This window comes from Oryctolagus cuniculus, chromosome 2, assembly GCF_051225735.1.
Source record: "Oryctolagus cuniculus isolate XC-2025 breed Fujian yellow rabbit chromosome 2, ASM5122573v1, whole genome shotgun sequence".
Taxonomy (NCBI): domain Eukaryota; kingdom Metazoa; phylum Chordata; class Mammalia; order Lagomorpha; family Leporidae; genus Oryctolagus; species Oryctolagus cuniculus.
In genome coordinates, this window is record NC_142868.1 from 145,442,118 (window position 1) to 145,462,070 (window position 19,953).

At 41.2% G+C, this 19,953-nt stretch overlaps 1 protein-coding gene across 23 annotated transcripts in view; it reads right to left on the bottom strand.

Annotated features, from left to right (window-relative positions):
• EHBP1 (EH domain binding protein 1) overlaps window positions 1-18,698 on the bottom strand; it is a 380,185-nt gene extending 361,487 nt beyond the window's left edge. For 7 of the 23 annotated variants that reach the window (XM_089326372.1, XM_070069070.2, XM_070069063.2 and 4 more), the window contains exons 1-2: window positions 11,192-11,326; window positions 9,626-10,032 (exon numbers count right to left, since the gene is read on the bottom strand). In XM_089326372.1, the coding sequence (XP_089182498.1) occupies window positions 9,626-9,729 (104 nt within the window). In that variant the 5' untranslated portion in view covers window positions 9,730-10,032; window positions 11,192-11,326. Of the gene's footprint in view, window positions 1-9,625; window positions 10,033-10,875; window positions 11,449-18,581 lie in introns of those variants that run through there. The other 16 variants (XM_089326373.1, XM_002709848.6, XM_002709847.6 and 13 more) reach the window with 8 other exon arrangements.
• Window positions 18,699-19,953: the final 1,255 nt, after the last annotated feature.

The window sequence follows — 19,953 nt, forward strand, 5'->3', positions numbered from 1 at the left end:
CTCTCCAAAAGTCAAAGTATCATAAAAATAGTAATTTTTTAAAGATTGAGATACGCATTTGAAGGCAGAGTTATAGAGACAGGGTGAGGGAGAGGGAGAGAATGAGGGGTGGGGGGAGAAGGAAAGAGAGAGCAATCTTCTATCCACTGGTTTACTCCCCAAATGGCCGCAACAGCCATGGTTAAGCCAGGCCAAAGCCAGCAGCCAGGAGCTTTATCCAGGTCTCCCACATGAATGCAGCGACCCAAGCACTTGGGCCATCTTCCATTGTTTTCCTAGACACATCAGCAAGGAGCTGGATCAGAAGTGTAGCAGCCAGGACTTCAACCAGCACCCATAAGAATGCTAGCTTTGCAGACTGTGGCTTAATCTGCTGCAGCACAACACCGGCCCACAACAAAACACTTCGATTGGCATGCTCCCTGATTTATAACCGGTTCTCTGGTCACTTCAACCTTCAGTGTTAGCTCAACTTTCTCTAACATTCCTAAACATTCAGGTTACATTTTCAGTCTTCTTCTTGCCTATATAGTACCACTTCTCTCTAGATCTCATCATTCATTGCTTAAATCACCAAAGATAATAAAACTGTGTAACATTTATTGAGTTCTTACACTATGACACTGTTCTAATTCCTTTACAAGGTATGACCTTATTTAATCATCAAAACATTTCTAAACAGAAAACACAATTATAATCTCCATTTTACAAGTGAATTACTAAGAGGCAATTTGTCCAAGGTCTCAAAAAATTTTATATTTTGTACATGCACAGACTTGAATATACCCCAAAGCTATTCTAAAATTTCTTTCTATAGTGTCAGAAACCAGGCACAATGAGCTCGCCCATCACTTGCTCTGTTAGACTAGAATAAGACTAAACCAGAAGTTGGCATAGAATAGACAGAAAGGTACTAGACTCTAAGTTCCACAAACACTAGCTGCAGTAACTCCAATGTCTTGGAGCATGCTCAGCAAACATTTTCTGTTTTGTTTGTTTCAAGAGTTTCATTTTATTTATTTAAAAAGCAGTTACAGAGAGAGTGGGAGAGACAGAGAGAGAGAGACATCTTCCATTTGCTAGTTAACTCCCCAAATGGCCACAACAGCTGGGGCTGGACCAAGCCAAAGTCAGGGGCTTTATCTAGGTCTCCCAAGATGGTGCAGGGGCCCATGCACTCAGGCCATCCTCTGCTGCTTTCCCAGGTGCATTAGCAGGGATCTGGACCAGAAGTGGAGCAGCCAAGAGTCAAAATGATGCCCATGTGGGATGCTGGCATTGCGGGTGGTGGCTTTACCTGCTATGCCACAATGTCAGCCCTACTCTCTTTTCTTTTTATTTGAGAGAGCTAAACAGCCCTCCCATCCATTGGTTCACTCTCCAAATGTCTGCAACAGCCAGAGTTGGGCCAGGGCATAAAGTGGGAACCAAGAACACCATCTCGGTCTCCCACTTAGGTGGCAGGAACCCAATTACCTGAGCCATCACTATGGCTCCCAGTGTCTGCATTAGCAGGAAGCCAGAGTCAGGAATCAAATCCAGGTCTTCCAATGTGGAATTAGGGCATGGATATCTTAACCACCAAGTTAACCACCTTCCTAAGCTTTTTCTCACAGACCCATGGTAAATATTTTAAACTCTAGAGCCATGCAATCTAAGTAGCAACTACTGATCTCTGCCATTATAGTGTAAAAGCAACCATAGAGGGCCAGTAATGTGGTGCAGCGGGTAAAAGCCCCAGCATACAGCAGGCATCCCATATGGGCACCAGTTCAAGTCGTGGATGCTCCACTTCCAATCCAGCTCCCAGCCAATGTGCCTAGGAAAGCAGCAGAGGATGGCCCAAGTCCTTGGGCCCCTGCACCCATGTGGGAAACCCGCAAGAAACTCCTGGCTCCTGGTTTCAGATTGGCTCAGCTCCAGCTGAGTGAACCAGCAGATGGAAGACCTCTCTCTATCTCTGTCTACCTCTCTCTGTAACTCTGTCTTTCAAATAAAAAAAAAAAAAAATCTTCAAAAAAAAAAAGCAACCATAGATATATGTGAACAAATGGACATAGATATATTCCAATAAAACTTCATTTACAAGAGACAGCTCCTGTATCAGAGAAGTTTATTACCTTTTGATCTCGAGGCATAATGAGTCACATGAGGAAGCACTTATGATGTAACCCCAGCAATATCACTCTTAACTCTCCTATTTGCAATTATCTTTCTCCCTGCCCTGCCTCTCCCCTCATACATTAAAATTTAGCACCTGACTCTCTGTATTAAACATTTCTCCTCTCATTATTCTTGACAACTTTAAGGATCACAAAAATAATCTGTTCCCCATGTTACTCTCTAAATTCCTCAATCATTCTCTTCACTTCCAAAAATCTTTTCCTCTACCCTTGTGGAAGGATTTAGGGTACTGGGAAGTGAAATTCAAATACAGGAAGAAATTTTACTTAAATTTATTTATTTTGGGAGCAGGTATTTGACATAGCAGTTAAGATCCCACTTGGAATACCTGCATCCCATATTGGAGTGCCTGGGTTCAAGTCCAGACTCTACTCCCAATTCCAGCTTCCTAATAATGCACACCTTGAAAGGCAGCAGGTGATGGCTCAAGTAGTTGGGCCGCACCACCCATATGGGACACTCAGATTGAGTTCCCAGCTCACAGAATCAACCTGGGCAAGCCCCAGTTGTTGAGGGCACTTGGGAAGTGAATCAGAGGAAGGAAGATATTTCTCTGTACTTCTCTGCCTTTCCATTAAAATGAAAATAAATACTTTCTAAAATCAATATTAGCCAAATCCAGCTCTACCTATTCCATAACAATATCCAAGCACTAAATACAGCTGGATTAAAATATGCAAACTTGCTGGTTTCACTTTAAATTTATGGCCTCAGCACTACCCAACAATTCTCTATTTCTCTAGTCAGTTTATTCTCATTTTGACAGTTTCATACCTCCTCTCGTTTCAATCCTTCAACAACTCATTACCTTCCTCTCAGCTGATAACCTCCAATATTATTTCCCTGAAAAAACAAAGCAACAACATAGAAGCCAACATCCTCCCTCACCAAACCTATAAACTTCTCTACCCATGTACTTCGCTTTCTCTCCTTATAATAATGAATTATCCCTGCTTCTACCTAAGTTCTACCTTCAAACTTGTGTACTGAATATTTTTCTGTTTCTCTCACTTAAATACTTTTCTAAGGTTACCTTCTTACCACATCATCAGTTTTTCCTTTCCTACCAACTATTCCATCAACATTCAGCATTCAAACATGAGCAATATCTGCCATGCAAAAAAAAAAGAACTCTTGTCTCTCTCCAGTTATTACCTAGTTTTCTGCTTTGTAGCAAAATTCTCCATGAAAATCACCTACCTGTACTCACTCTTGCCACCTCCTTTCCTCTAACCTAATCTATTCAAGCTTTCATCCCCAATACCCTACTGAAACCTTTTCTCAAAGTCATCAGCTCTTTCCATCTTGCCAAACCCAACAGTTATCTTGCTCAATCTCTCAACAGTTTTTGACATGGCCAAACACTCCCCTCTTGGTTCTTTTTGCACTTAGTTTCTTGGAAAACACACCATCCTAAATTTCCCTCTTATCTCACTACTATTTGTTTTCAGTCTTTGCTAGCTCCTCCTCTAACTGGCCCCCTCTACTTGCTAAAGTATCTCAAGGATTAATCCTCAATCATCTTCTCATTCTGAATGCCAGAGGAAATTTCCTATAGTCCTATGGTTATTAACACCACCTACATACTAAGAGGTTCAAGCCTCTTGTCTCACCTGAGCTGGAGAGTTGTATAATTACCTGCTCAATTAAGATCTCCATCCAGATGTTCTAAACCTTCAGAAAAGCAAAACAGAATTCCTGATTTCTCCCTTACATCAAACTTTTTCCTTTCCCAAATGTCATCCCTGTAATTAGTATTACATTCACCTATTGCTCAGGCCAAAAACCTAATCATTATTCATCCATCTCTTACTTTACATATTAACTAATCCATCAGTATATTCTCTCAGCTATACCTTCAAAAAATTTATTTTCCAGCTACTTGAGTACATACATTTGACAAAACTCACCGAACTGTGCATTTAAACTGTATGCATTTTATTGTATGCAAAAGTTGCATCTTGATAAAGTATGGAAGGGGTGCTAGATGTGTGGGCACATGAACTACACACATCTAACCATTTCCCACTACCTACCAAGTCCTACTTGGACTACCACATAGCTTCCTAACTGGTATCCCTGCTTCCATTTTTACTCATGACAGCCCATAGCCACAAAGTTCCTAGAATAATCTTTCAAAATTTTAAGCAAATTATATAACTTATCTGCTCAAATCCCTCCAATGGCTTCTCATTATACTTAGAATTCAAAAGCCCTTATGTGACATATTCCTGGCCAACCATTCAGACCTCACTTATCACTTTACAAAAGGTCACTGTGTTCTAGACACACTGGGCCTTCCAGATGCTTCCAAAACACACCAAGCTTGTTTCTAATTAATTCTTTTTCAAAATTTTTATTTCAAAAATTCTTTACATTAACTTATGTACCTCTACATCATTCCACTAAATGGTCAACAAAGAAACGCTGCTTAAGCCACCTAAAGAAGTAGATCTGAAATGAATACTCCTTAATGTAATTTGCTTTTATAAATTCAAGTTAACAATTAAAGTGGATATAACTTTCTAATGTCCAGTTGGAAAACTAAACCAGGATCAGTTACAGAGAGCCTGGAACATCAGATTAAGGAGTTCATATTTAATCTAACAGGCTAACATCACGAAAGTCCTGGGAAGAGCTACTCTTTTTCTTTTCAAATCCTGAGACCACAAGGTTCGTAAATGTATGCAGATTACTCGAGGAAATCAGTAATTTTATACCTCTAGAGTTTTGAATATTATCTATTTAGAATATAAATTAAAATTTTAGATTCAAACAAGAAATAGTAATTCCCATAGAATATAGAAAAATCAAATGAAATTTTTGACTTGAGAAAAATTTATAGCTCCTTCAATTTTAGTCTTAACATAACCAAGAATCAAATGGAAGACATGATAAAACACATTGATAAAATATGTTCGTATATGCAGATAATGGAAACTCATACATGCAGAATATAATACATGCTCATACATAAAGTGCTTCATATCATATATTAGACAGTGCTTACTAGTATTTTATTCTGCAACCTAAACTGTCATTTTCATAACCACAATTATCCAACTTTCTTGTTTTTTTAAACATCTGCATAAACACTGAGAACTCACAGACTGAAGAAGCCTTTTCTCTGAAATCTAAAGACCTGCCAGTGCTAAAAGAATGGGTAGAAAGTAAACCAACAGGAAAATGACAGCACAGTCTCTTTCAAACTCATCTCAAGTTGCCAAACTTACTATTTTGCCAACAACACCATCAATTAAACCAAGACCAATTAAATGATTTGGGAACAACAATAAGAGTAGAAGAGTAAAACTCCCATTATTCCATATATTCTATAGTGTCTTTATGTGACAATAAAGAATAAAGAGGAATAGGACCTAATGATATATTGTCCCTCTCTCCAATAAAAGTTATTCTGGTTTTCATTCCTGACCTAAGTTCTAGAACCATTAGACTCTGAAAACACAAAAAAGTGAATGCACTGAACTAAGGAAACACACTCCATCAGCCAAGACAAAGGCAAAGTTGTATATATAAATTATATATTTATATACATATGTTATATATAAACTTACATATATGAAAAGTTTGAAAAAACAGAAATCCCACACCCTCTAATTGTAGTATCCATCCTTTGATCAAGGGAAAGGTACTCTGAATTTGCTCCTAGTCTACATCTAAAAAGAATGAGCTCCTTAAACTCCTATCTTCATCCTGTTATCTGTTATGTCCAGGCTCATCATGTATGGCCATGACAGAACATGAGAAATGTTACTCCTCTACTTAATGACACAAATAATGTATTCTGTCTTGGAAAACACACACTTAAATCCCACTACCCTCTTCTAACAACACACTACGCCATTCCTGAATCCCATTCTATCTACCATCTTCAAAGCCATGTGGAAATCACTGTATTTTTAATACATTTTATCTCAGTGTCAAGGATACTTGATAAAATTGAAAACATGATTTTAAAATACTGATTCTTAAACTTTAATACACTTTGTTAAAATACAGGTTCTGATTCAGTAGGTCTAGTTTCCACATTGTTTCAAATGCTCATAGTTCTCAGAAAACACTAAAAGTAACAGGTTTCTAAAAGGCAACAGCACCTATATACACAGGTTACCCGCAAAGGCACAATCTCAGTAAAATACTTTTCTTTTTATTCTTTTTTCTCTAATTTATACCAGCTCTAATTTCTCATTCTCTCAACACTTGTAATTTATCTTCAGTGCTATCATTGATGCCTTCCTTTTATTCAATCAGCATCTCTTAATTTCCTTCCTCTTCTTTCATCCTTCCATACTCTAAAAGTAATACCTAAAATGTAAAAGTAGCTGATTAAAAAAATGTTTACTATATGTTCAAATTTATTTTTATTCTTATATCCTTTAAACAGATACTAATTCAGGAAAGACATATCCAATAATTTAAGACTTTATGCAAGGATCAAAATGAGAAACAAACAAACAAAAATACAAACAACAAAAAAGAAGAGTGTAAGATCTAGGATATAAGTGTAGAAATTGAGCCTAATTTGTATCCACCACAAGAACCCTAAGAGCAAAACCAGGCAAAAAGACTATTAACTAAAAGGCATTAGAACAAATTTTTATAAAAGAAAAATATTTTAAAGCTCTACAGGGGCCGGCGCCGCGGCTCAATAGGCTAATCCTCCGCCTTGCGGCGCCAGCACACCAGGTTCTAGTCCCGGTTGCCCCTCTTCCAGGCCAGCTCTCTGCTGTGGCCAGGGAAGGCAGTGGAGGATGGCCCAAGTGCTTGGGCCCTGCACTCCATGGGAGACCAGGAGAAGCACCTGGCTCCTGCCATCGGATCAGCGTGGCGCGCCGGCTGCAGCGCGCCACCCGCGGCGGCCATTGGAGGGTGAACCAACGGCAAAGGAAGACCTTTTCAGTTATTTTCACCTTGAGATATATTAATAGTAACTTAAATACCACTGAAAGGGAAAAAACATTCCAGGGGTGCTTCAAACTGGATGGAAGAAACTCATTTTGTAACTGAAGAATCACCTAATGTGCTCTATTTCCCTTAATTAAAGAAATTCAAATTTAATCATCTTGAAGTTGATCCTCCCAGTATACTGCCAAGAAATATTTGTTATCAAGACTTTCCCAAGTATTCCTACCTTAGTTGTACTTAGTTAGGCAGAAACTTGGGTATCAATCTAATCTCTCCTCCTCCTTCAACCTCCCAAGACTCCCAATTGGAAAGATTACCAAGCCCCATCCATTTTGTGTTCTAAGTGACCCTACAGTCAATTCTTTCCATTCCTTCTGCCTCTGCCCATTCCAAGCCTTTTTTCTCAACTTCTGGATGAAAACAACTATCCTAACATCACTACCTACGGTCACCCTTTCCACTATGATCCTTACTCCACATTATTGTCCTGGTAGATTCCCAAAAGCAAACCTAATGTTTCTTTTGCTCAAAAACATTTACCATGTCTCTATTACCCACAAAATAAAGCCCAAGCAATTTATATCAGCACTTCAGTTTCCAAGATTTGAGTACTCCCTGCCTCTCAAACTTCATATACCAGTGTACTCCCCTCATCTTACTGTTTAAGCCCCGTTGATATCAAGCAACACCGCTTGAATTTCCAGTACACCCATGGGTTGCTTCAATCTAGCATGTCCTTCACATCTTAAGATCCCTTTGGCTTCCTGAAATACTAGTAATAATCTTTCAAAACCTTTTGAGATCCCAGGAAGACAGCTCAAGACTCCATCTTCTATCCTTAAAGAGTTGATTATTTTCTACCCTGCCAACTTTGTCCATAATAATAGCATTTAAGGGGCATTTACTATGTCCCTGACACTGTTCTAAGCATTTTACCTGTATTAACTAATTTAACCATCACAATTACCCTTCTTGTGATATAGTACCACTATTACTTTTGTGGATATGGAAACTGAATCACAGAGAACTTAAATAATCTGACCCAAGGATACCTAACTGGATGGAGAATGATTAAAATCCCTACATCATACATATTTATATTATTGCACCTATCACAGTGAATTTATTTATTTGACTGTGATTAGTGTAGACTGTAAGCTCCTTGAGGGTGGAGATTATGTCATATTCAACTCTAAATCCACACTGCCTGCAATAAGGTAGGTAATCAATGCAGGCAGTTCTTGAATTGATTTTAAGATAACATTTTTAACAAGTTCAATAGAAAAGCATTATGAAATTAGCTTCCAAATAAATTAGCAAATTTGCTATAAAAGTTCTAGAATAGGGCCGGCGCCGCGGCTCACTAGGCTAATCCTCCACCTAGCGGCGCCGGCACACCGGGTTCTAGTCCCGGTTGCCCCTCTTCCAGGCCAGCCCTCTGCTGTGGCCAGGGAGTGCAGTGGAGGATGACCCAGGTGCTTGGGCCCTGCACCCCATGGGAGACCAGGAAAAGCACCTGGCTCCTGGCTCCTGGCTCCTGCGCCGGCCGCGGCAGCCATTGGAGGGTGAACCAACGGCAAAAGGAAGACCTTTCTCTCTGTCTTTCTCTCTCACTGTCCACTCTGCCTGTCACAAAAAAAAAAAAAAAAAAAAAAGTTCTAGAATATAGAAAACTTTTTTCGTATAATAAAAGAGAGGTTATTACAGACATAATATTATAGTCCTTGTAGACAATGAAATCAACCTATTGTGCAGTAATACTGCTTAATCACTGCAATAAATGAAAACCCAAAGGACCTTTTGCTGAAGATCAACTTTTTTTCTCTCAGTAAACAAAAATTATTGTTGCTTATCATGCAGGACAATCAAAAGAAAGCCCTAAATTTACTCTGTCTCAAGTAGAAAAAAAGCAAATCACAGACCAGTACTACTAATTGCTTCCTTACATTCGGCCAAGAAATGTATCCCATTAGGCAATTAAAATAAAATACAGCTGCCTAAGTATTTAAAAAAAGAATTTCTAAGGTTGTGTGGAATGGCATTTCATCATCCAAATAATGAAAATTTCTTTATCTTGAGCAAAGAATGCTGAATTCCTAATTCTGATTACCACCACCCGACAAGACTGTAAACTTCTGCATTAAAACCCTATTAAAACACATACATATGTCAAAACCATATTTCCATCATGCAAATACATTTATAACAGCTCAGTAGTCATTCTTTGGGTCTCCTTAAAATTCTAAAACTCAGTTATTCTAACACTAATGCTGAATGACTTCAAGACCAAATCAGTCCTCTGAACCAAAGTGAAGTGTAGTAACGGAAACCAACAGGGACAGTACCAGTAGCAAGAGTGCACACCATTGTACCTGTTAGAGTACGCTACACCCCGCCCAACTTCTACACACTTGTGTACTACAGGAAGACAAATCTGCTATCAGAAGACTCATAGTGTAGGCCACAGTGGGTATGGGCCGCACAACAACCAACTCTACACCCAGGCACATCTTACCATTTCTTTGTACATTCAACCATCAGCTCCTGGTAGGAGGCCACAAACTGGAACTTGGATGCATGTTTTCCCACACGCTGCAGTCTCTTCCAAACTGAAGCCATGACGATCAGTCAATACACTGGAGCAGTTCTGGGTTAGCAACACAGCAGCTTTAGTAAAGCAGAGGGTCCAAAGCAAAGGAGCTTTGCATGTATGTTTTTCTGTAGTTAAAAAACTAAACTAGAACTTGAAATGATGTTTGGGGTTCATAAGTCTTCTCCCTGTTTCACAGGGTAGATCCCATCTTAGATGAAAGGCCCAGTCAAGAACAGGATGATACACATGACAGGATGACTGAGAGGAGGTTCCCTCATGGAGACATCACCATGCCACCTCAGGGGCTATATGACGTGTATTCTGGAGGGCTGAAAAGCAAAACAAAGACAAAAAGAGAAAGAATATGAGGAGAGCAGCATGAAGTGACTAACCACCCGTGTTAGATAACGCTGCAGCCGACCACCTCAGTTCTCTGCATGTTTCTCAAACAATGAAACAAAACACAGATCTCAAAAGCCAGGAACATCAAGGATGTAAGATACCAAGGAAGAAATTACAATTCACGCCGAGGACGTGGAGCACCACCTCAAATAACCATCCTCAACAACAACCGAGACACGAGTCGGGGCCCGACCTTCCCCTCCCAGCATCACAGAAGGACGGGCAGAGCGGGAAAGTCTAGGGATGCTGTTTCATCTCCACCGCCAGTTAGAGGGAGGAGTGCAGTATTTTTAAATAAACTTTGTTTTTCAGCAGCCGATTAATTGCCCCGAGTCCGAGAATATGTGCTTAGAACAAACTGAGGCGAGAGGAGGAGTGCTGTTGTTCGGTCGGAGGGGGAAATGGATGGGGAACGCGGAGTGGAGGGAAATCTCAAGGCTGCGGGAGAGCAATGTCCCGGCTCCAGGCCACTTGGACGCTCCTTCGCCTTCGCTGCCAACCGGAGGGAAACGAAAACTCCTGCCTGGACGTGAAGCAATGACCAGCGGGGCAAGTGGACAGCGCGGGGCGCGGTGCCTCCCTCCCCCATTCTCCCGGGAACAGTCCGCCAGAGCCTCCTCTCCTCTGGCACAGAGCCCAAACCCCTGACCCCCAGCAGCGGCAGGCGGTGGCCCGCCGCGGTCCCTGTCACCCAGAAGATGCCAGAAGACCCCAGCCCAGTCCCCGAGCCCCAGCCCCTCCGGTCCTCCACTCCCGCCTCCTCCTCACACCTCTAATCCCGCTGTCGAGCTGAGTCTGGCCCCGTTCCCTCCTCAGAGCCGCTCCTTCGTCGCCGCCGCAGCAGCAGCCGCCGCCGCCGCCACCGAGTCCTCCATCCCTGCCGGAGCCACATGGAACAGCCAAGCCAGCCGCGGCGCTCGAGGGAGCCGGGGTCTGCAGCCCCTCAGGCGGACGGCGCCCCTCACGCCCGCCCCCTCCCTGACAGATCGCCCTGCGACCGTCCCCCACCCTACCGAACCCTGCCAGAGCCGCCGCTCAGCGCCCAGCACCCCCTCCCCCGCCTTCCTCCTCCGCCACCATCATTACCTCCCCCGCCGCACCTCTCACACTAACCCTACCCACGGCAGCTCAACCTCCGTCCGCCCAGCCGCCATTGGCCAGGCGCCGCGCGTGCCCCGCCCACCTTGGCGGCCGGGCCTTAGCGAAGCTGGGACGCCTCATTGGCAGATCCGTGTGCCCATTCCAAGGGCTCCACCCCCTAGGTCGGGGTGGGGGGTGTTTTCCCTCAGCCGAAACGCGGCACAAGGTCTACCCTTCTTTTTAAAAAAAACTGGAACCCTCTAAGGACGATCCCGCCCATGCCCCTGATTGGCTTGGAGAGAACCGCGATAGGCGGGAGGAGCAAGAAGTGTTTATGGTGAACTAAAGGGTGATTGCAGAAGGTGAATGTCCATCAAAGGCGCGGCTGGTGCGGGGCGGGGTTTCTGGCTTCGTTCGTGGATAGCAGAGCTGGGGACTGGCTTTTAGCCGCTGTGAGCCCTGCGGTTGCTGTTGCTCTCTCTCCAGCTGTCTTATCCCCGCCCTAGGACCTGGGCGCGCCCTCTCTGCCGCTAGCAACTAGGGTTTTTGCTCACACAACCTTTTTTTGTTTGTTTTTAAATCCGATTTCTCCTGGGGTTATATCCCTGACAAATGAAGTGATGACCCTGCCAAGGCCCCACGCCCAGCGTTCAGTCAAATGGTCCTCAGCGGGATTCAATAAGCTGAGCTAAACACAAAATGTACTGAGTACAAATTCTGCTTGTTCTTGTTCTTAAGCATCTCTTAAATCTTGGTTTCTTATCTTCGGTGTCGGTCTCTTTTTTTTTTTTTCTTCCTCCCTGGTAAGAACTGTGGACGCAATTGGGAGTGGCTGGCATAAGAAAACAGTGGCTAAAGGCAAGGAGAGAATGAAATAACCTAAAGACAGAGAGCAGGGGCGCTTAACCTTGTTAAAAGAGCTAAGGATTCTCTTGGGAACGGGAAAGCGACAGACATTTTCCCAAGGTAGAGAAAATGTCCTATCATAAATCACAAACATTTGCTTTCAGTTTTAGGTGGTTCACAGGCTTGTGTTGTAAAGAGGACAACGAACGAAATTTCAGGGGAATCCTAACATTTAAGGAGCATGCAAAGTAAAATGAGAAAGAGACTGAAAACAAATGGTCAGGAAATAAGAACAACCAACGAGCAATGGGCAAATGTTTTGGGAAAAAAAGAGAGGTAACATATGAAAAGAAAACAGGCATCATAGGCCCTGGAAACAGTTAAGGGTCATTCTTCATCTTACTAAAGTCAGACAGCAAAGTGCTGGGCAAACTAGCTTGAAAGCTTTTAGGGCCTACGGAAAGATTCTTTGAGAGAGAGGAAGGGAGGGTAGTGTTAGGTGAGAAATGGGAATATCTATAGACACTGAAGGGCACAGGAAAGTGGAGAGACAGTGCTGAAGAATCAGGTGGAGACAGATGGACGGCTTGAATCCAGTATCTAATTTTATTTCCATTTTCAATGAAGAAAATGATCTAATGATACCATAAGAACACTGTGCATTTTACAAAAGGGGAGGTGGCACAGTTATTGCTTATTTTGTATAGTCTTATTTCTAAAATACTAAGATAACCTTAATAATTATATTGATTGCTATTTGTGTGCACCTTAGAATGTTCTAATGTCCTTCCTGAGTGGTTTACTAAGTCACTACAAGCTACAGTCATTATGATCTCATACAGTAATATATTCTGCATCATTAATAGACTTTAAGAGTGTGGAGCTTTTTTTAATGGCTAATTTATAGAAATGATCATAAACTATTTTCATCCATCGTGCCCTTCAGGAACAACCCATATGATGATCAGAAGATTTTTGGAACCTATTTATTATTGCGCTTCATGACTTTTCAAACTTTATCATGTGGTTATCCTGGCTTCTTTTAATACTTTTTCCATTCCTCAGAGAGAGATTTCATTGTGAAGAAATTATCTTAAAAGTAATGAGTTTTAAACAATGAGTATCTTTCAAAGAAAGAAAGGAAAGGAAAAAGGGAGTAGGATCCATAGAGAATCTTCTTCAAGTTATAAAAAAAATTGTAAATGTTGACTGTAAAAAGACAACTTTTCTTTTTAAGGGAAAATTTTTCTTAAGTGTAAACTCTTCTTTTTTCATTCTAGCCGCTAATACAGCTAAGAAACCAAGATTAGAATGATTTACTGAATGAGTAAAGGAGTTAAAAACAGACCTTGACACTGTTCCGCTGCTGAGTTCAAGTTCACAGGCTGTCTCCCTGAGGATCTACAGAGCAGCTACTTCTTACACCATAAATTATTTTAAAGGTGCTGTGGCGTAGCGGGTAAGGCCACCGTCTGCAGTGCTGGCATCCCATATGGGTGCTGGTTCAAGCCCTGATTGCTCCACTTCCAATCCAGCTCTCTGCTATGGCCTTGGAAAGCAATAGAAGATGGTCCAAGTCCTTGGGCCCCTGCACCCATGTGGGAGACCTGGAAGAAGCTCCTAGCTCCTGGCTTTGGATTGGCGCAGTTCTGGCAATTGCGGCCAATTGGGAAGCGAACCAGTGGATGGAAGACCTTTCTTTCTCAGCCACTCCTTCTTTCTCTGTGTAACTCTTTCAAATAAAATAAATAAATATTTTAAAAAGTATTTTAAAACAAACTGCTAATTAAATAGATTGAAGAATCTTTAAAAAGAGTATTTTAAAATCCTTAGGTATATTTAGATGATAATTATTAAATACTCACTACTGATCATGTTAAATATTTTTTATAAAGATTTCTATTTATTTATCTGGGAGGTAGAATTACAGACAGTGAGAGGGAGAGACAGAAAGAAAAGTCTTCCGCCAGTGGATCACTCCCCAAATGGCCACAACAGCCAGAGGTGAGCTGATCTCAAGCCAGGAGCCAGAAGCTTCTTTCAGATCTCCCACGCACTTGCAGGGACCCAAGCGCTTGGGCCATCTTCTACTGCTTTCCCAGACCACAGCTGACAGCTGAATCAGAAGAGGACTATCCAAGACTAGAACCGGTGCCCATATGGGATGCCGGTGCCACAGGTGGAGGATTAACCTACTACGTCGCAGCGCCGGCCCCTAAATATTTTTAGTAGTACATAAAAGTTGCAGTCTCTGTTCTCAAAGAGTTTTTGGAAACAGATGACTGGCATATACGGAAGAAAGTAACACAACTGACCCAACCTCAGTCCCAGTTTCTTACTCTGGTAAACGATCATGCATACCTTTCTAAGATGTTGAGAACATGAAGACATGAATATAAAGTGCCTAGCACATAATAAACAGTCAAATGGTAATTGATAGTATATACTATTGTGTTTTGCAACAAACATAAACAGACAAAAAAAAAAAACAGACCTTCAGGAATACTTGAGCAATGTGAGTTCTGAGTTGGTACCAAATATCATGATTTCAAGGAGTAAAGATATTCAAACAATACTTTTAACATTGTTCCTCACCCATTAATTCAGTGGATAGCAAGAGTGGAACATCAGTAATGTAGATGGAGTCAAGATTTTATAATACTTAACTAAGAATGAATTTACCCTTAATTCTTTTTTTTTTTTTTTTTTTTTTTTTTTTTTTTTTGACAGGCAGAGTGGATAGTGAGAGAGACAGAGAAAGGTCTTCCTTTGCCGTTGGTTCACCCTCCAATGGCTGCCGCGGCCGGCGCACCGTGCTGATCCGATGGCAGGAGCCAGGTGCTTCTCCTGGTCTCCCATGGGGTGCAGGGCCCAGGGACTTGGGCCATCCTCCACTGCACTCTCTGGCCACAGCAGAGAGCTGGCCTGGAAGAGGGGCAACCAGGACAGGATCCGGCGCCCCGACCGGGACTAGAACCCGGTGTGCCGGCACCGCAAGGTGGAGGATTAGCCTAGTGAGCCGCGGCGCCGGCTACCCTTAATTCTTATGACCATCCTTTTCATCATTGATTAGCTGGGATTTTTGGCATATTGGAAGTTATCTTCTTTAAAGCTGCATTGCCACTCTTCCAGGATTGCCCATTGTGTTTCTGTCATTTCCTAACCCCTATTTACTCAGGTTTGATTTATCATCTTCTTCCATCCCAGGCTTAATCTGAATGTAATAGGCATATGGATTGGATTGAAAGTATGTTAACTGTCTTGTCTGTTTGATTCAGGTTTTTGTCTGCAAAATTTTATAGCTGATTTATGTAAGAGGAGGTTCCACAATTTAAATAATTTCAATTTTGTTTTTAAATACCACCACACTTGGAGCTGGCATTGCAGTGGGTTAAGCTTGTGATGGTGGCATCCTATGTGAATGCAGGTTCTAGTCCTGGCTGTTCTACTTCTGATATAACTCACTGCTAATGTGCCTGGGAAAGCAGTCAAAGATGGTCCAAGTCCTCGGGCTCCTGCTACCCAAATTGAGAGACCGGGGTACAGTTCCTGGTTCCTGACTTCCATCTGGCACAGTCCTGATTATTGAGGCCATTTGGGGAGTGAACCAGTGGATGGAAGAAATGTGTGTGTGTGTGTGTGTGTGTGTCCCTCTCTCTGCCATTCTGCTTTTCAAATAAATAAAAGTAAATCTTTAAAAAAAAATCACCACACTTAAAATGAAAAATGCATATGAAGAATTAATTGGAAAATACTATCGGGAAATTTCAAATCATCTCTACCATAACAATTTTGAAAATGACAGACATTATTTTCAGTGAGGCTGCTTTTCTTTCTTTCTTTCTAAGATTTATTTATTTATTTGAAAGGCAGAGTTACAGAAAGGGGGGGGGGGGAGAGAGAGTCTGTTTCATTCCTCAGATGGCTGCAACAACCAGGACTGGGCCGGGCCAAAGCCAGGACCATGGAACTCCATCTGGGTCTCCAATGTGGGTGTCAGGGACCCAAACACTCGGGCCATCTTCTGCCACTTTACCAGGTGCATTAGCAAGGAGCTGGATCGGAACTAAAGCAGCCATGACACCAACCAGTACCCATATGGGATGCTGGCCTCACAGGCAGTGTCTTAACCCATTGCACCACAACACAGGCACCTAGGCAGCTTTTCTAGAGACTATTTCAGTAATCCCCAAAATGGAGATTCTAGTTTATGAAATGCAACCATAGCCTTGAATTACTATCTTTCCTGGTGATAAAATTCTTATCTTTGGTTTTACAGTTTTTGCAATAAAAATTGTCAGAGGTATTATTGCAAGATTTAACTACTAATGGAATTTAGCTGTGACTTAGTCCTAGCAATAAGATTTACTCCCAGTAGCAGTACTGCAGGGTTTTGCATTGTTTTTTCCAGTTACCATAGCAGTTATACTATACACAATAATATTACTGCCATTTTTAACTGCTAATGAAATTATTTTAAACTCACAGCATACAAATTCACTCCCAGTAATCTAACAGCAGTTTTTATGTCCTTAAATATTCACAGTGGAAGTTAATGTCTTCAAAATTTTAACCAACAGTTTTTGTAGTGTTATTTCTCCAGGTATTTCTTTTCATCTTATGGCTTTTTGCCTCCTATACCCCCACCACAAAACACTCTCAGCATCACACCCAAAACAGGCCTTTGCTCATCATTTTTTGTTTTCAGGAAAAGACCATAACAGAATATAGAAAAAGAGGGAATTTCTTCTTGGTTTTTGAGTTCCAATAGCCTAGCCCATTAGGGAGTAATGAAATGAAATCCAATTACAGATCTGCACTCTTTAATACAATAATCTCTAGCTACATCTGAACCCTTCAAATACGGCTCATCCAAATTGAGATGTGCTATAAGGATAAAATATACACAGATTTCAAAGACTTAGTATGTAAAAAAGAATCTGTTATCAACAATTTTTAGCTTGATTGCATGTTGAATTGGTAGTATTTTGGATATATTAAGTATAAATTAAAAATTAGTTTCACCTATTCCTTTACCTTCTTTTTTCAAACATGTCCACTGGAAAATGTAAATTACATATGTGACTCATATTATGCTCCTATTGGACAGTTATGGTATAGACAATAGTAAAACTTCCTTTCGCGGAGATGGAAATGGACTTTCTGGGCTGCAAGGTGAAGAAAATTGAAAGGAACGTAAAGAAAGCCTAGATACTAGTGGATCTGAGAATGTGATCTACTCATATTCTCACCCTATTCTGGCCTAAGCTTTGGAGATGGGCAGCTGAATTTGCAGGATCTATCTATCTATGGAACCTGAGAGCTCAGAGAGATCATTTTCTACTTGTTAGAGCCCTACGGAGGCAACAAGACCCTTAAGAGAAGAAAAGGCTGGGCTAGATACCAAGCCCAGGCATGATTTAGGAGTGACACAGTCCAGTAGAACTTTCAGTGATGTACAAAATATTCCATAGATGACTGTCCAATAGAGTAGCCACTAGCCACTTCAGGCTACTGGGCACTTGGAAGGTGGTTAGTATAAGTGAGGACATTTTAAATACTTAATCTTAATTAATTTCAATTTAAATAGCCACATGAGGCTGGTAGCTGGTTACCATAATGGACAGTATAAACTTACATTGTATCATGGAATTGCTGAAAGATCAACACAATTCCCAGATATCCAAGAAGGTGTAGAGGCAGTGGAGAACCACTAAAGTTAGTAGCTTTGCTGATAGACCAACATCCACCCAGCAACCATCTGTGGGGCTGGCTGCTATTGAAGAGAGACATACACTGCTAATCTCAATGGTGCCAACATAGTGGGTGAGAAGCCAGGATCAAATGCTTCATCCCCTTGCCTGGTACTTTTCGGAGTTACTTCAAAAAATTCATGGAAAATGTTTATTATAAAAAAACCATGCTTACTGGTCTGCATCATCTTCTTAGCCTGACCCTTCACATTATTCAAGATAATTTTTTAATGGTAAAGTTCTAGTCTGTAAATACTGTGTGTGCCAAGGTAAATGCTGCTATCAGAAATAATTTACACATTGCAAATAAGAAGACCATAATTGGGATTTTTGCAGCAAAGATTTGAGTTGGAATTAGAAGTCTTTTCTGAGCAAGTCTTAGCTAAATTAAATAAATTCACCTGCAATAAAATCAGGAGAGATCTTTGACCAAAGCTTATTGGTCATTTTCCATGAAATGTTAAGGGACTTTGATGATTCATAAGGGGCAGACTGACCTTTGCTTCATTTCTTCTGTGTTTTCAATAATTGGAATAAATTCCAGGTAACCAGATATAGCATCCAGCCTGTGTTTTCCTCTGAACAATTCCTGGATGGCTATATTCAGTATGAACAACAGAACATAATTAATATCTTCTGAAATAATAACGCTAGACAGAAAAGGCAAAGAAAAATCAGTAGGAATTCATAATCTTGGAGGGCACTGAATACCCCCATGTGGTGTTAAATCAAAGCACTTCCATCTCAAACAGAGTAAAAAACAGCATCAAGCTGAAATCAGACAGAACCCCACTTACCAGGGCACTGTGCCGGAGTCGAGGGAACGCAGCTCTGTTGCTAAAGCTTGTCCCAAATGAGTAGAGCTGGAAATTTAACTCAGCTTTCAGAGGGCAACACTAACTCATGCACAGTGTGGTAATCTTCTGGGCAGGGCAAGACAGGGAAAAATTCTAGGGCAAGGGCAACTACACAGAAGCCAAAGAGAGCAGCAATATTATTCCAGGTCTCTCTTTTCACACCAGTCACCCAATTAGTGACCTGGCTTACAATAAGGAGAATGTAGCCTGCTAAGCAAAAAGGACTTCATAAGGACTGGTGAATATGAATATTACTTCCTATTCTTTTGTAACTCTTGGATGCTACTTTAAAATATTTCCAATAATGCATAATTGATCTCTTTCTCAAAGGGATAAAACTCAAGTATTGAACAAGAATTGTTTTCATTCCATTTTCTAAAGAAACCCTGATATCTTAACATTAAAGATAATGATCTTTGTCCCCTGAAATAAGTTTAATCCATTTCAGATACTGAATATAGTACTGTGCAGGGCTATACCCATTGAGAAAACTCATTGAAATAATTAGCTGGCATGCTCAGCATCCCATTTCTTTTCTTTTTAAAGAATTTTTTTTCAGAGTTAGAGCAACAGAGCTCCTACCCACTTGTTCATTCCCGCAAAGCTCACAACAGTCAGAGTGGGGCCAGGGCCAGAGCCAGAAGCCAGGAATGCTATTCAGGTCTCTCACGTGGGAGGCAGAAACTCAATTACTAGAACTATCACTGCTACTCCCCAAGGTCTTCATTAGCAGGAAGCTGGAACCGGAGCTAGGAATTGAAGCCAGGTACCCCAATGTGGGATATGAGCATTTTAATCACTAGATCAAACACCTGCTCCCATGTCACATTTTTCATTTCAAAAACATGCAAGCACCTTTCTCCTGATAACCAGGGTACCTCAGTTTAAAAAAGAGAGTATTACATGTGTGCCTCTTTCTGTCAAAAACACACACTACAGGGATATAGATTTAGAGGTCATAACTGAAATATTTAATTTTTTCTTGGACCCTGAAAGCAAGAATAGGAGGCATATTCTGCCCAATTTGTCTTATTTTTGTAGTAACACACTTCTTTGCTACTCACAAAGTTACTCTGTGTCTATGAGTTTACTTGTAATGCATTTTCTCCAGCCTACACCACAGTTTACAAAATAACAATTACCAAAATCCTAGTCAGTTGACAATGATAAATGCAATGATAACCTGCTGAGTACTTCTCCCTCATACATGAAATGCTATAACATCAAATTGATGCACTGCATGCCTAACGGTAACTGGTCTTCAACATTACATGCTGTGGGTATTTGTCATACCTGAGAATGTTATTTGGTC